The sequence below is a fragment of the Aythya ferina genome (assembly GCF_964211825.1).
Source record: "Aythya ferina genome assembly, chromosome: 7".
NCBI lineage: Eukaryota > Metazoa > Chordata > Aves > Anseriformes > Anatidae > Aythya > Aythya ferina.
In genome coordinates, this window is record NC_140302.1 from 15,698,104 (window position 1) to 15,715,128 (window position 17,025).

General features: G+C 46.2%; 1 protein-coding gene across 8 annotated transcripts in view; it reads right to left on the bottom strand.

Moving 5' to 3' along the window:
* KAT6B (lysine acetyltransferase 6B) overlaps positions 1–16,382 on the bottom strand; it is a 112,915-nt gene extending 96,533 nt beyond the window's left edge. For 3 of the 8 annotated variants that reach the window (XM_084525557.1, XM_084525556.1, XM_084525551.1), the window contains exons 1-2: positions 14,502–14,593; positions 8,462–9,356 (exon numbers count right to left, since the gene is read on the bottom strand). In XM_084525557.1, the coding sequence (XP_084381683.1) occupies positions 8,462–9,082 (621 nt within the window). In that variant the 5' untranslated portion in view covers positions 9,083–9,356; positions 14,502–14,593. Of the gene's footprint in view, positions 1–8,461; positions 9,357–13,781; positions 13,959–14,284; positions 14,395–14,501; positions 14,594–15,742; positions 15,918–16,128 lie in introns of those variants that run through there. The other 5 variants (XM_084525553.1, XM_084525552.1, XM_084525554.1 and 2 more) reach the window with 5 other exon arrangements.
* Between the last annotated feature and the right edge of the window lie 643 nt (positions 16,383–17,025).

Genomic DNA, 17,025 nt, shown 5'->3' on the forward strand with positions numbered 1-17,025 from the left:
AGCAGCATTATTACAGACACTCTCAAGTTATGTCATACTGCTCTAAAATTCTGGGCCAGTACATTACAGCAATACTCATTTCAACTGCAAGTCTGATTTTAAGGAAGAATAATGAGGAAGGTGAAGGAAAAAAAAACAACACTGAATTTGATCCTAGATTCCATTACCAAGAAGTTGCAAACAGAGGCCCTTAAAGCAACTTCAACCCAGAAGGGCCTCAGTGGCAGTGATACCTGGTGCTCTGAATCAGCGATCCAGTATCTACATTTCTAAGGAAGAAAGTGGTTGCAAAGCACTGCCATACACCTCCACTCAGCTGCTGCTAAGCCACACTAGGACAATTCAGGAATTTATTTATATATAATACCAAAAAAAAAAGTCTGCTAATCCTATCAAGCAAGTGAACGTGGCAGGACTGAAGGCTGCATCCCATCTCACAGGGAAGAGCCAGCTTACAAACCTTGAGGGACAGCGAGCATACACAGACTATTTTAAGGTATCAGTGCACCTTACTCTGATCTACTTCTGCAACATCCCACAAGGTGTCTCCTCATGGGAGAAAAGCCTCACTGACCCACACCAGACCTCTGAGCTGTTCTAAACTGATTGTTTACAAGTGAGAAGAAAAAAAGCACATATTTAAGACCCATTAAACACAGTAAGAGTATTTCAGAAGGAAGAGCTGACCTGCAGTTTGCAAGCAAAGTTGGCTTGTCACTGCCTAAATTCAAGTGTAAAAACACACCCTACAGCAACTCTACTTTAATTCTTATTTTCTTTTCTTACATGGTGAAGTGCTGTACTCCTAGAAGTTCTGTTTTAACCTTGTTACTTGTATACACACCTAACCAGACTATCTATATGAAATGAGCCACAGCCGCCACCAGCATCTGTACCGACGCATTAAAAGAACAAATCCAAATTCAGAATTTCCTACTGCATCATCAGCTGCATGCACTTCCCAGTCCCCTTCACTTCACAGAACCAGAAACGTGAAGTGTGTTGTCCAACCCTCCCTTCTCCAAAGTTTGTCAGCTTAACTCAGTGGGAACTGCAATTTTAAGTCACTTACTTAACACAAGGACCACTCCCAAAAGCAAGTTTCAAAAGTCAGATGCCTAATATAGGACTTTAAGTGCTGCCTAGGCTCATGAATTTTGGAAGCAGAAAATTAATTTGAGAATTACTTACTTTCACTGTATCTAGCCACTTGAATACTTGAGAATTGCACCAAAACCTCACATTCCTTCTAGCAATTTAGCAGAGTTAACAGATGTCAATATCAGCATCATTGCCACCTCACAGTCTATTAGTAAGGTTTTCATGTCAAAAATTTTCCTGCTGAGCTTTTAAGTTTTCAGGCTACGTTATTTAAGCACACTAGACCATTTAATCAAGTTACAGTCATGTTTATCATCCCCAACGTTTATCATTTCCCTAATTGCCAAAACAAGGAAGCCATTTAGCAAGACAATATAGTCTACATGACAACAGAATGTCATGGTACCCCATTAGCATCCAGAAGAAATCCTTCTAGTTAAAAGATTAGTTAGCCTCTTATCAGGTAGACACCAGTGACAGCATGAGATCCGTCAGCCCCGTGGCGCCTGATTTGAAGCACTTGGTCCTCAGAGTTCCACAGCCGTGATCTGAGCCCCAGAAGTGCTGATCCCCTACACAGAAGGACGTAACCTGTCCCTGCTTTGTGCCATGAAGTCTTAGCATCCTGGCCGAAAGAGGACCCAACAATCAAAGGAAACGTGCATCTATCTTTAAACCAAGGAAAACACAGTCCTGGATAAACAGAAGGGAGTTGCCTTTCAAAAGAAGACGCTATCAGGACCATAAATGGGCTCAAATTTGGGGAAAAAAATGTTTTTACACCATTTAATTCTTCTTTTAACAGTAGTTCGTAATTCTTTTTAAAAAAAAGAAAAAAAAAGTAAAAACACTCTTGCCATTTCCAACCATCAAATTGAAGAATAATTGATTAATTACCACTTGATATATATCCAGAGAACTTTCTTAGGAATTATATAAATATACACACACACAGCTTATATGCATAAAATCTGTCAAGAAATGCCAGACTACCAGGACTGCAAGTTTCCAATATTTTTCATCACCTGTTTTACAACCAAGTTCCTGCAACATGAGGAAGTTACACCAAACACTCATTGCATTCCAACTGCCACAGAATAAAGACCCAAGAGTCAGGACGCACTATTATTGAACACAGAAGAGGAGAGGCACTTAAGATAGTTGAGAATAAAACACTGAGAAAATATCCAAGGTAGGTGGATATTTTCCAACATATTCCTCAAGTCTAAATCAGACTCATCAGCCATTTGTATATTCTACAAGGAACCCTATGAAAGGGGATGAAAAGTAAAACCTCTAGTTTGAGGATCCAGTGTCACTCCCAGCTGAGACAGGAGAGTTTGCGGAAGAGAGGAATGATGAACGACCACAAACGGAACTGCAGAACCACACAGGTTTTCTTTAATTCATTGCTGTCTGTTTCAATCCAAGACTCTCATTGCAGTACATCACATCAAGTAATTGAAAAGAAACTACCACGGGAATCAAATTTTAACAGTCCTTAGGATTAAACAACTTACAATATAAGGCTTGAAACTGCTCCTCGCAGTAAACAAGAACCACGAGTGGTGCACCACGTGAAACTACGTTCCTCAGCTAAACACTGAGTTTGGGGAAAAAGGATGAATAATGTCTTCCCCAATAGTTGGGTGAGAAACTGCCACCAGATGACCTGTGTGCCGAGCTGGAAGCCAGCCCCCCAGTGTCACCACAAAGATACATCCCAACCTAACTCTGCAAACAGCTGTTTGGAATTCCTATCCCATCACACAGTTCAAGAACTATACAAGCACTTGCCTTGGTTTGATCCAAATTTGCTGCATCTTAAGAGAAAAAAATATATATATATACACACACACACACACACTTTAAAAGACCATTATTAATTTACAGTGATATAAGCTGCTTCTCCAGGATAGCGATGACAAGACTTCCATTTTAGTTTTAAATGCTCAAGAGATTGGGTAAGGGATTCTCCAACTTGTGCTAAGCTCCAGAATCTGAAGTGTGAATAGGACCCATTCTTAAGTGTTCACTTGGCTTCTGCAAGCAAGGATTTGGTAGTTTTGGTATCCTAAACTACACAGACAACAGCACCTAGCAATCATCCTAGAACTTCAAGGACAAGAGCCAAAGGCACTTCCTTTTCCATGAAATTAAGGTGGACACCTTTTAAGTTGAAATAGTGAGATGCACAAACATGAGTTAGTGCTTGTCAAATGACAGCAGTGTTGCAGCAACTAACAACAAATAACGTGGTCTTTTGTCACCATGAAGATGTTGCAAGGGTAGAAACACAGGTTGTCTCTGAAGACAACATCCTCCTCAGCTGTAGCACTGCAGTCTCTTGTAGAAATTTACCTACCTGAATGTTGGTACTCAAAATTATCCTGAGGAACACAGACTCCATCTAAAGCTACATCCAAAGCTAGGCAGTAGAAATATTCCTTTATGTGTAGATCAGTCAGATACATTGTGTAGCATTTCCTTTCTGCCTAACTTTTCAGTTTCTGCTCAGTGGAAAGCCTACAGGCCAGAGGGAACAAGGTAGAACAAGCAAAGAAACCCCAGCCAGCAGTTGCTTGCCTAGCCACATAAAGGCAGGAAACTGAAGAGCAGAGCAGGGAGGAGCCTGGATGCCAAAAAAGCTCCTCTATAGATTGGACCTTTGCCTAAAAGACAGAAGGAGGAACACCCAGTGTCTGCACTGGCACAAGCTGCATACCAGAAAACTGAAATTCAACCTATGCCAAGTTACAGTTTGAAAAGCTAAATGTACCTAGGCCAGTGAAAACAAAATTAGATAGGAGTTCAGAGTATTAAAAACAAAAAAAAAGTTTTTGTTTTTGCATGAAGGTCAGCTTAGAAATACAAACTGAAAGTGAAGGAAGGGGGGGGGGGGAGGAGGGTAAGAAAAAAAAGAGTCATGCCAAGAATCAAATGGAAACAGTTACTAATGCAGTTGTTCAGCTGTTTAAGGGAGTGTTCAGGACAACCTAGAAAATGCTGCATGCATCAGATTAGCAGCAGTTGCACTGCCTCTTTTGAAGGATCCTTTAGGTAGCAGCTATACAGAACACAGCAGGGATGTTGCAATTGAGATAGACTACACATTCCCACTGTTCTCTGACAACATTAAATAAGTGGTCACTACCTCATCTTTTAAAGCCTTTTTTTCATCTTAAATTGTGTTTAAAAGTAAGAAATTAAAGCCCTGTCTACGGACTACAAATGTCTGCTTCCTCAGGTTAACATCTACTCAGCATCTGTGCTCAGATGACCACCTCTTAAGACCCAGTAGGTTTCACCCAGCTCCCGAGCGGCAGAGCCTTCCCAGTGCTCCTCCAAGTGCCCAGGAGAACAAGAAACACGGTGTGTGAAGAGCAGGGGCTGCTCCACAACTGACTCCACTGAAGATAAAATTCACCACCCATTTAAGAACGTGAACCAGAACTTTTGCTGCTGCATTTCCAGACGTGTATTTTAGTGTGTCAGAGGCTCATCCAAAAGCTAGGTACCACGAAGCATATTCAAATTCATTTCCCCCTCTGTTCTCACCCCTTCCTACTGCGCTCTCAACTTTTACACTGCATGTTCCAATTAACATACTTCCACAGCCCTTTCCTGAAGATGCTGCATGAGAGAAGGTGTGAAGCATGGGAGAGATGCTATCTATGCAAGATACTCTGAACATAAGGAGGAGCACACAGAGCAGTTAAATTGTTGAAACTAACTATGCACTGCACTACAGCAAAGTGCAAAAGATCAAAACACCAAGCAACAAGTTCTCTTTTTCTGCTTTCCTGTATGCATTGTTTTTTTGTTTGTTTCATTTTTGTTTATTTACAGGAAAGGAGAAACCTTTGAAGCCCTCAACCTAAAGGCTATCACGCTGTTTTCAGCTTGCCTTTGTTGTTATGAAGAGCCCACCTCTGGCTGGAGGCTAGGCTGTTCCTTAACACAAACTTCACGCTTCAAAATAAGCAGCTACTCAAGAGCTTTGATTCACCTTACCCATCTACATCAAGCGAGAGGCTCTGTTAATGTAACCACCAGAATATTCAAGGTAACTGTGGCATCTTTTTTGATCTTCATGCTACTCGTTACATTTCCCAGAATGAACTGCCCAGAGGCTGTACAGCCGATGAATTAGCCACTTCCCAATGCAACCTGTCCTTCTTATAAGCCTTGTGCTTGCATCTCTTCAAGAAGTGAAAAAGCAACCCGCACAGACAGGAGGGAATGGAAAGGGGTGGAGGAACAGAGAACTGAAACAGCTGTACTGTGTGCTTCTGCTTCCTGTAACAGCCAGCAGACACACCTTTGCCCAAACCCAGTAGTCAAGATAACACTTGAAAGAAATACTGTTTCTAAACAAATCCTTCATTCCAGGCCAATGGCAACAGGACGAAACATGGTGATACAAGCTAATGCTGCTGTAACTAACTGCAGCTCCTTCCATTTGCACTGAACCAAGACATCCACTCGCGCTGGATCACCCACTCAGCGGGGAGGCAAGAAAAGCAGCACGGTATCATCACCGAGAGGAAAATTTAGCACCTCCCGCTCCCTGTTCCACATACGTGCTTCATCTCACACAAAACACCCAACACCCCCAGCATACAGTCATGGCTCCAGCTCCACAAAACTAACTTTTTTTAAAAACAGTGGCACTGTAATACAGCAGTACCATCTCCTCCGTGTACTAGGCACGTTAATGGCTCGGAGGGGGAAGGAAGGGGTGCATCTGTGTGAAAAGCCACCAGCACATCCCCCCGCCTGCCCCTCAAACACTGCTGGTTCACCTCATACACAGGAAGAAAGGATCAGAGTTGGCACGTGGTACTGCAAGTGTGAAAGTTCAGGTCGCCAAAGGGGGAGCTCTGAAAAGACGCAGACTTGTAATGCAATAAATCTTTAACATCTCATCAAGATGAGAGATTTTTTTTTTTTTTTTTTAAACTTGTGTATAGTTAAGAAGCTTCGACAGTCATCTGTCTATGCAGTTTTCTACAACCCCTCCTGTTCTTTCTTCTCCTCAAGGTAAGTTGACAGAAAATATACTTGAACTTCACCTCTACTCTTCGCAAAAAAAAAAAAAAAAAAAAAAAAGGCCATCCCAAAAACCCATGTGTGCACTCAGCTTTTGCTGGAACTAACTACATAAACAGTCAAACAATGAAGCTTTAAAATACACTCATCTCTTTCAAGCCCAGCCATTCATTTGAGATGCCAATTGATTACTCAATTTTTGACAATAAAATATAACCATGGCATATAACCAGTACTGCCACCTAAACTCTTCCAATTAAAATGGCCAAGTAGTTTTCCTGCAGCATTGCTCTGCTCATTCGTACATGACCATTAACATCAAATGAACATGCAGTCACATCGCAGTAACAAGCCTGCTTATAGAATTAGTTGCAGAACCATCCCTTCTTTAGTGTTTTTAAAGCCACATAGCTTGGGGATCAGGAAACACCCTGTGTTTGAACAAAGTCTACACGCATTTGCCCAGTAACCTGGGCCACAACTAGTACAGCTGAGCACAGCACGAGATGATGTGCACTGCACAGATACACAACGACTGCTTTGCCAACCTCACGTCAGAAGTATTTTTATGTCGGGAAGAAGTGTATGTCGAACAGTTTTTAAACACGCAAGTCACACTGCTAATTTTGAGGCACCCAAATCAAAAGCTTTTTTCTTGCCAAAGCAGTTGCTAGATAACAGATTTGTTTGGCTAACTTCTGAAAGACAGATTTATCCCTGTACCAGCATTTTAGTACGGCAATGACGGCTTTTTCAGCACCGTGACCCAACTAACATTTCTAGCAATGGATGCCAGTCCCAGTGCGTAGCCTACCACAGAAGTTGTTTTTTTTTTTTTTTTTTTTTTTATTTCCCCAGAATTCACATGAAGCATCACAGCATTGAACTGTTGTGATAGCTCTGTACTTCAGACTTCACATTTTTCATGCCAATGCAATACCAGAATTACAGAAGACTCTCTGAAAGTACTTATACAATAGGAAGCTTTGTCACTACAAGTAATTAAATCCTTACAGTATATGGCTACAGAAGTAATTGCACGGTAAGCAACCCTTCTAAGTTCACATTCTGATTATTGAGCATGATTCTCCACGCATCCTTCAAACAGCCACAAAGTCCAACTTGATAGGAACAGACAGAAATCCACATGTAAGACCAACCATATTTAGAGAAATTCACAAAAGTCAGCCTCCAAGTACCAACATTCCTTGTGTCACCCTCTGGCAGTTCCATGAACAACTCTTCAAAATTTAACTCAGTATTTTTTTTCTTTTTCAAGCAAGCACTCTCTTCTCTATGCCCTTTAGTGACTTAAGATCAGCTGAAAGAAAAAGATGAGTAAAAATCACCTTAAAAAAAAAACAAACAACATAGTCTAGTATCTAGAAATAGATGCTAATGGCATCTCTACAATAACAAAGTTGTCTGGCATATTCCATGCCAAAAAAGAACTGTCTCCAACTTTACCATTATGAAGTTTAAAAAAAACACAGAGATTCCATTTTATATAACCCAACTGAAGTACAAGTTGCTTCTTTCCAAGCACACTGGAAACTCAAAATATGTTTCACCACACTAAATCAGGAACGATCAAAGAATACCTACAGACATGTCTTGGATGGTAGCCTTTTGTAAACAAAACACCAACTGACATCCCCCAAACGTTCTCCCTCAAGGCTTCAACACTGTGAGTAACTAACCTGAAATGAAGGTCCAAATAATCAAAAAAAAAAAAAGCACACATCTAACAAGTCCAAGGAAAATGAAGATAGGAAGAGGATTCTCGAGTTTACCCCTATTTGTCAGTCTGACAGCACTTATATTCCTAGAATATTTACATTGGCTCCAGTTCCTATTGCTATTAACTACAGTTTTAAAGCTAAGTGAACTATCTTAAAAAAAAAAGACTAAGTATCTTAAATACCACGAGTTCCACTGGTAGTACTTCTGCTAGCGTTAGAACCACAAGAAAAATCATGTCCACGCATGAAGTGAAGTTAAGAATGCCACAACCAAACCAGATAGCAGCTATCAGCATCAGTCCACCAGACAAGACAGAACAACTTCACACCCAGAAGAGAGCAAACAGCTGCACTCCTCCCTGCTGCTGTTTACCCACTGAAAAGCCAAAAAACAAACTACTCAACACAGAACGGCAGGGAGCTAAGTAAACGTGCCTTATCAGACCTGAACCTGCACGGATTTTCAGCATGCACCCTTGCTTACATGCATTTAAAAGGCTAAACAAAGAACAAGACAGATCATTACTTCTGCATTACCACATTTGCTTTCATTTTTTCAGCCTTACCTGGTCTTTTTCATGGGGTAGAAGGCTGACAGGTGGAAGAGAAGCTGGGAAAGCACTGGGATATTTTGGAGGTCCTTTGCTTTCCAAACCACCATAATTCACTCTATACTGAGGTCCATCCTTCAGTAATCTCCCATTGTTCACAGCACGTTTGGCCCCCAGACGCAATCTCTGCTGAAAAGCAGGATTGTTGAAAATGTTTGCTAGGTCATTTTGACTTCTCAGATACTTCTCGATGTTTTTCAGGGAGGAGCCATTTGGTTCTTGAAGCCCTTCGATTGCTCTTCTCAACAGTTTATTCCAATCCACGTTACGAAGCTCATTACAAGCTCCTCTAGATCCCTTAACGGATTTAGGAATAGTGCCAGGCTTAACAGATGAAAACCGTCCAGGATTATCTGGGTCCTTGTAGGATGCAAGGCCTTTGTTGGTAACTTTAAGAATAGAACCATCTTGAACACTAAGTTCCAGCTGTTCCGAAACAGTCTTCTTATCTAATCCATGGGAAGCACAAACAGCGTGACATATTCTCTCTTCGGATGGCCGTTGCTTTTGCTTTTTAACTTTTTGTATAGCTTCAAGAATCCACTCGGTATAAAGTGGGTTGGCAAGTTTTACCATGGTTGACCAGTAATTGTTTCCAGCCAAGGGTTACCCATAGAGGTTCCTCCTTATCCTTTTAGGAAATTTTTCAGAGGTTGCTCACACCTCAAAGACAAATCAAGGGATTCCACACACTGCTTGGATGCATCTCAAGAAAACCCATCCTGAAGAGTCAGAGAAGACAGGAAAGCATCTGCTGGCTGAAACTTCCAATTACTTGACCAATATGGATAGGCAGGAAGGATTCATTCATGGTGACAATCGTACATCCTTACAAAACATTTGTTTCAACCTTTAAAAAGAAAAAGGAGAAGGCAGGGGAGATTACAGTTAATGCCAATGGAGTAACAAGCAGAACACAATCAGACATTTATTCATAGTGTACATACTGCAGTACGCAAAAGATCCCTGAAAAGTTATCCGAAGCATTGGATAATTGCCTCCCCACATCAAAGAGGTCATCAGAAAATCCTTACATTTCCCATGGCATTCAATGGGTATAGTTCTCCTGAATTCCATCACCCCAACACTTAGCCTACTACTGACTAGTCAGGCAGCTTCCATCCAGCCAAACATCTGAAAATATTCTCAAAAACACGAACTGCCTACAAATTGTTCTTAGACACACTGGAGTAAGAGAGTAACTGCATGTGTGGATTATACCTGTACAGTAAAAGCCCCTTAACTGATGGAAGTTATGAACCACAGCCATTTCTGTGCGCTGCCTTGTAAGCACTATGCCCTGTTTTGATTACACAACGGAGAAGAATCAATACTCCAGAATCAGAACGGTGTTACTGGTATTACATCTTTCATTAATACCCAGCTATCCTATAATGCAGAAAGTAATTACTAAGGCACATCTCATTCCAAGGTGTGCAGTTAACAGGCACCTATTTTTGAGAGAGGCTCTCAGGAACATAAATTAGAACAAAGTCACAGGACACGTTTTCACATAAATACACAGTCAGCATGAGAACACATAAGGAGGTCATATCGACAAAACATGTTGCAGTGGTTCAGCTCCAAGAACAATTTTCTTGACTTATTATTGAATATATTGCTCTAACAGAAAATTCAGAGGCTACAAAAACTTCTTTAAGAAATCTGAAAGAACATCTTGATGAGGAATTTATTTCTTCTGCAAGACATTCATTTTTATAAAATGAAAAAAAAAAAACAAAACTAAAACAGTGGTCATCTAATGACTAAATATATTAAACAGCTTTTTTTTTTTTTTGGCTGTGAAATATTAGTGACAACTTTTGAACACATAAACAGAGCTGTACAATTACTTTAAATCAAAGTCAAATAGATTCAAAAAGAGAGAAATCTTCATTCTCAGTAAGCGTGCTGTCTCATAAAATAGAAGATTCACCAGTTTCTCAGCAAAATCCAAAGATGAAGTAATCTGAAACTACATTTCTCAAGCCAAGGCAATCAGCCTACAACGAGCAGAAATATCTGTGATTACGTAAGTCTTGGCCCTCATTTATATTCATTTATTCAAGTCACCTTGCATTTCAATCATGTTTAAAACTTGAGTAAATTATGAATAGGAAAAAAAAAATGAATTGATACAGTAATCTTTTGTTTTTTTTAACTTGTTCAAAAGAATTCTCTGTAACTGTGAAGAGAACAATTACCCAAAAAAAGGCTTTTGGTTTCCTATACCTGCTCTCCTCTGCACCCCCCTCAAAAATCTCTTTAAATATAAGGTACAAGATAATGTTTCACATATTATTACACCTACACAACAGAATTCGTAACAAAAGAACAGCTGGTAATTGGGGAATGTGAAACTCTTCTATACCCAAATAGTAAAAATATTAATCAATTCATTTAATTAATTTCACATTCTTAAGGTTCAACTGAAGCATAAGCACTTTCAGACTCAAATATACAAGTTCAACTGACTGCCAGAACGAAGACACACTCCTGATAACAACACAGGGCCTGAGCATTTAATGGGCTCTCATACTGAGCCCTGCCACACAGGCTGGATGATGTTTCTTGTTTCCAGTCTGTACTCATGCAAGTTAGGTATTGAGAACATACATACAGCACCAGTAGTAACACAGTAACTTGATCTCTAAACAGGCATTTTAACTTAATCCTCCCTGGACAACATTGTTCAGATTCACCATTTTCGTGTGATTCCAAAGCAACACTGTAGCCGCGAACTACAGAAAAGTATAGGTAATACAAGTTTCCAAGGTATGATGAATCCTTTGAACTCTCTCACAACTCTAACACTGAAAACAATAACACAACAAACAAAGCAGAAGCCTACAGGTAGGGGAGACTGGCACAAATAGCTTCATGCTTGGCCCTAAGCTTTGGAAGGCCCTTCTAGCTGCATATAAACAACGCGCCAGTTTCCTAGAAAGCCGGCTCCAAGTTCCAAAGTTCCTTAACTCAGCTGCTCTATGAGTCCTCATGAAGATGGTCAGTACTCAATTCAACGCTGGAAGCTGTGTTTGCTGAGTCAGACATGCTTCCCTCATTTTTCAACCTCCTGCAGCACTGTTATATTGAATTTCATACGAGCAACCACATCACTTCCATTAAATTCCAGAACACACAGTGCAGGTCTGTTCCAGGCGCCCGGACACCGATGCACATTTCGGTATAAATGCCGCAACTTGTGGGTTACAGGAATTTTTATTGGCCAGTGACTGTGGCAAAAGGTGAGCATAAGCCTGTAGCTTCATGTAGAGCCTGCTGCTCAGTACAGGAATTTCACAGCAATACACATTCAGAACTACATTTTTCCTTATTTACTTTAAATTCCCCACGTGTAACACAACCTCCTGCATGCTAGCGCCTACTAAATCAACACTAGTTGAGTGTATCAGCAGGAGCATCGAGTTGCCAACATGGGGCGGGATATTCCAAGAGAAAAGTCAAGGCATTTTCAGTTCACACCTTCCAGCAGAACCTAAGTTTGTTCAGCTTTAGGAAGCGCTGCAAAGCTAACCTAATCCCATTTTGGAATTGTTTTACCCCAACCAGGAGTTTCAGTTGTTCTGCCACTTAGATCACAGACGTACGCAAAGTGCAGCAGCCTGACCTCCACAACCCATACGGCACGGTCTGCCATACATAAATCTCAGCGTAACCTCCTCATAGTAAACATCTTTGCCAGCAAACATCTTTGCCAGCAACATAATCCAGCTCAGTGACCCGGGAGCTCTACGTTAAAGAGGCCTTTCATAAATCAGGTCCTGCTCGGGCAGCTATTGATCCAAGATTAACAACATATAGATCTATACGTACCCATTCACTCGCTACACAGAAATACAGAACAAGCTGCTTCAGAAATGAGCTTTACAAATTGAACGTAAAAAGGCATGGGGAGCTTCCAAATGAAGTTCAGGTTTCTAAGTTCAGGATTTATTCCACCAAAGCTGCCAACAAAGATCACACCTCATTTAATATTTAAATAAATTTTAAAAAGGTGATGTTTACCCAGAGATTTTTGAGGAAATACCGATTTTTAAGAGTGATTATAAGTTAACAGCAGGCACTCATTTCTATTTATTAATTTTCCTCATCTTGTAATTAAATAACCTTTAATCAAGCCCTCAACAGCACCCATCCAATGACAGATGAGGTGGTTCTCCAGACTCTTACATACACAGGACCACTTCCAAGTCTTACACCAAGAATCACGAAGCTCTATGCTATGTCATGTTCCTGCTTCTACACTACACGATATCTTATTTTGAAAGTGGTAACAGTGCATAAAGTTCTGATCATGTTATAATATCCATCAAGTCTGTTAAGAAGTCTGCTACCGAAAAGCTGCAGAACATAAGCATTGGTATGGGGGGCACAATACGTTACTTTTAAAATGAGGAAAGCCATCTCTAGTCTGGGTTTGTCCTTCAACTTAAGTCATAAAGGATCAGATAAATGCCAAGAAGTTGCAAAGTTGCAGCTTGGGATTTAGACTGAAAGCAAATATAAAAACTTACAGCTACTGTACAGCTGGTTCTAATTAAAGAACGCATTGACTGAATCTGTCATTCTTAGGTGTCATCAGTAATCCTATAATCCTGTAATGAGGTCTTTTTTAGGCTGAACTAGGATCTGGAACTATTTCAGAGTGATCCACGTTTTCAAAGCAAGCTGCCTGGTCAGAGAGAATAAAAAAAACACTAATAACAACAAAAATCTGTTACCCACTCCCAAACAGGACTAAGCCAGTTACTACCCAAGTAACCAAAAAGCATTTTATAAAATACTGTCTGATGTCTTTTTCAGACAAATCCATAAAAAATACACTTTGGTTGTCTTAAATGCAAATGCAGGTAAACGCTTTCAAATTGAGGTTAACGCTGCAACCAGAGAAAGAAATAAAAAGGAGAGGGGAGGAAAAACAAACAACAAAAAAAGAACAGCAACTCGTGCAACCTGCTGGTGACCTGTGAAGCACAATTTCCTTCTGCTTCCTCCTACCTGCTCCGCACAGATCTAGGAGCAGCAGCAGGCCAGCTCTCTGCTGCAGCATCAGGGTCAGGTAAGGATTGCAGCAGAGGAGAAGGAAGAAGAGGAGCCTGCCATTGCATTCAGCGAGCTCTTTGCCATTTTCCTCTCCATGAGCCATTACGACAAACGCTGCGGCTCACCAGCTCTGTCCTCCCACCCCAGCCTCAATCAGCGATGCGCAAAGAGGCAAGATGCTTCAGCATCGCGAAACGCTGTCACCTACACGGAGACGGGGAGGAAGGAGACACGGCCAAGGACTGCCCGCACATGACACCGAGCGCTCCCCACCTCCTGCAGCCAGACAGCGCGTTAAGGACGCGCAGCGGGGCACTGCCACAAGGGAAGGGGCTGAAACTTGCCCGGGCGCTACGCGCAGCCCTCGCACTAAGTTCAGCGCTGCCCCAGGAGCGCTGCGGGGAGCGCGAGCAGCGCACGGGCACCCGGGGCGGCCGCACGCCGGGACGGCCCCGCCGGCACCGCACCTGCCGGGACCCCGCTCCCCCCACACAGCTCCCGGGCGCTGCCTCCCGACGGGGCGCCGAGGGGCCGGGAGCTCCCGGGGGCAGCGGGACGGAGCCGAGCCCGGGGCCAGGCGGCGCCGCTCGGGGCTGTGTCCCCGCTCCGCAGCCCGCCCCCAGCGGCCGCCCTGCCCCGGCTCCCCCCCAGCCCCCCGCGCCCCGGGGCAGCGCCCGCGGGCCGGGCCCCCCCCCCGGCGCCGCCACTCACCTCGGCGGGACCGCGGCGGCGGCGGGGGAGCGGGGCGGGGGCGGAGCCTGCTCGGGGCGCCGCAGCGGCTCCCCCTGCTGCCGGCTGCCCGGACCCTGCCGCCCGCCGCCCGCTCCCCCCGCGGCCGGGCCGCGCCGAGGCGGCCGCGCTGCCCCCCCCGCCCCCCGCCCCCGCGGGCCGCTCCTCCCCCCGGCCGCCGCGCCCGGCCGCGCCTCACCTAGGCCGCCATTTTGTTTCGCCCCGTTGTGCCTGACGCGCGGCCGACATGACACTGAGTGCAGCCCAATGGAGGCTCATTAAAACCTCACCTACCCGCCGCGCCCCGCCCACCAACGCCCGCCATTGGGCCGCGCCGCGCACGCCGCGCCGCCAGCATAGGCGGCGGGGAGACGTCAATCCAGCGGGATCGTCCCGCCCAGCAACCGGCCCGGCTCCCCCATTGGAGGGCGGGACGCGTCAATCAGCGGCCACGCCCCTTCCCTCCACGCGCCGCCCCGCCCGCTCCCCAGAAAGGGCGGTGCCGGAGGCCGCCATTGGCCGCCGGCGCCGCCACACAGCCGCCCGGCCCGCCTCCCCGCTGGGCCTCGCTCGCCAGCGATTGGCCGGCGGCCGCGGGCGGAGGAGGGACCTGCCGCGAGCCCGCCCTCCCGTTGGCTGGCGCCGCCGTCCGTCTGGCTCCCCTCCCCCACCCGCCGCCGCCCCACCCGCTCGCGCCGCTGAAGTTAGTTCGGGAGCGAGGCGCCGGCGAGCAGCCGGGCGCGGGGCGTGCGGGCGGGCGCGCAACACACACACACACACACACACAGACACCACACACACGCGCGCGCACCGCCCGGCGGCCCTCGATGCTCAGAGTCACGCGCGCGCCGCGGGGGCCGCCGGCCGCGCGGGCGGGCGGGAGCGGCGTGCGCGCAGCGGCAGCAGCCCGAGGTGCCTGGCGCTGGCAGCCGCTTATCGCGCACACGCACGCCCCGCGCCGCCGAGGGAAGGGAGGGGAGGGGAGATGGGGAGGGGGGGAAACGGGGACGGCGACAATGACTGCCGGCTGCACGCAGGTCCCTGCGAGTTTCGCCATGCGAGGCGCGGGGGCTGCTCTGTCAGCCCGCCCGGCCCGGAACAATCGGCGGGGGGCAGCGGGCAGCACAGCCCCGGCCCCCCCTGCCCGCCCCAGCCATCGCCTCCTGCCGCCGCTCCCCCTCCCCTGCCACACGCAGAGCGTTGCAAGGCATTTACCCAGCGCGAGTGTCTGCAAACACGTGCAGCAGCCTCCAATGCAAAGGGGAAAAAAAAAAAAGAAAAAAAAAAAAAAAAAGTGCCCAGCCTAGTGACAAGCCCCCTGCGCTGCGAGAGGGGAGGGAAAGGGGGTGATTATGGTAAATTGCAGCCTGTCACCCGGCGCACAACCAGCCCCACCGCATGCTCCCTGTTATCCCCCACGCCAACTCCGGGCAGTCTGACCTCGGGTGCCGGTTTCCCCCCTCTGCTCGCAGTGACCTCCTTTCTCTGCCCGTGTGTGTTTCTGCAGCAGCGGTTCCTGCGGAATGTGCTGCCCCTGAAACGCGATCGCGGCTCCTCTCTCTCTCTCTCGCTCGCTCCTTCTCTGTCTCTCGCTCGCTCGCTCTCTCTCCTGGCTGCGAGCGGAGCCAGGAACACAACAACAACACAGCCTCCCCCCACCCCCTTCCCCAAACACACACACACGGAGGGGACCCAGCCAGGAGAGCCAGACGAGCCGGGGAGGGGGTGGAGGGAATCCCCAGCCAGCGGATTGATTGCACCAGTTACCTTCCCTGAGCCCCTTCGCGAGAGGGGGGGGAAAAAGAAGATGAATACAGAGAGAATACCTTGTCTCCCCTCCTCCTCCTCCTCCTCCGCGGGGCTCCTCTTCTCCCTCCAAAACACTAAAAGGTGGACGGGCAGATCAGACGCAAGCCATCGGCTCGCGGCGGGGGAGGGGGGGCCGCACGAACAATTAGCCTTAATTTCAGAAATTAAACCAGAAACCCAGCCCGCACCTCCAGCCTCCCCGGCGCTGAGCGGCCGCAGATTGCGAGGACTGGTGCTAAGACACAGGACCTGATAACAGCTAATTGAAAGGTTAATCTACATAGGCTGTGACAGAAGAGGTCCCTCCCCACTTTTTTTATCTGCTGTTGGCAAGTGGGAAATTGAGCTCCCCCCACCTTTCTCCCTCAAAAAAAAAAAAAAAAAAAATAGGAGAGGGAGAGAAAGGGGGGGGGGAAGGCAATAAAGTTTGGGGGGAGGCGCGGCCCCGCGGCGGCGGCCGCTGGGGGCTGAGGGACGGGGCGGGAAGGCGGCCTGAGGGGACGCGGCCGCCCGGGGGGCCCCGGCGCCGAGCTCGGGGTGCTGAGGGGCTTTCGGCCACCCTGGGGGGGTTGAAATGTCCCCGATGGAGCACCAACGCTGGCAGATCCTTCCTCGAGGGCCTGGGTGATTCCTCGGTAAGAAGGGAGAGGGTTGTGTCGGGAGGAACCGTAGGTAGACTGTAGGATGAAAGGAAGGTGGACGACTTACAGATGTCCTCCCATCGAGGCTGTTGCAATGAGATGTTACGAGGAAGGTATTTTAAAGGACAAGGTGGCGAAGCAGACAGACTTAAAGCTAGTTTCAGCCTTGTCTTCTTGCCACCTTGAGCCACGCTGCCAAAGGCCGTGAAATATGTCAAAGCCTAAAGTACCCAAGACGTTTTTCCCAGTTATTGTTAGCAAATAACACTTCTC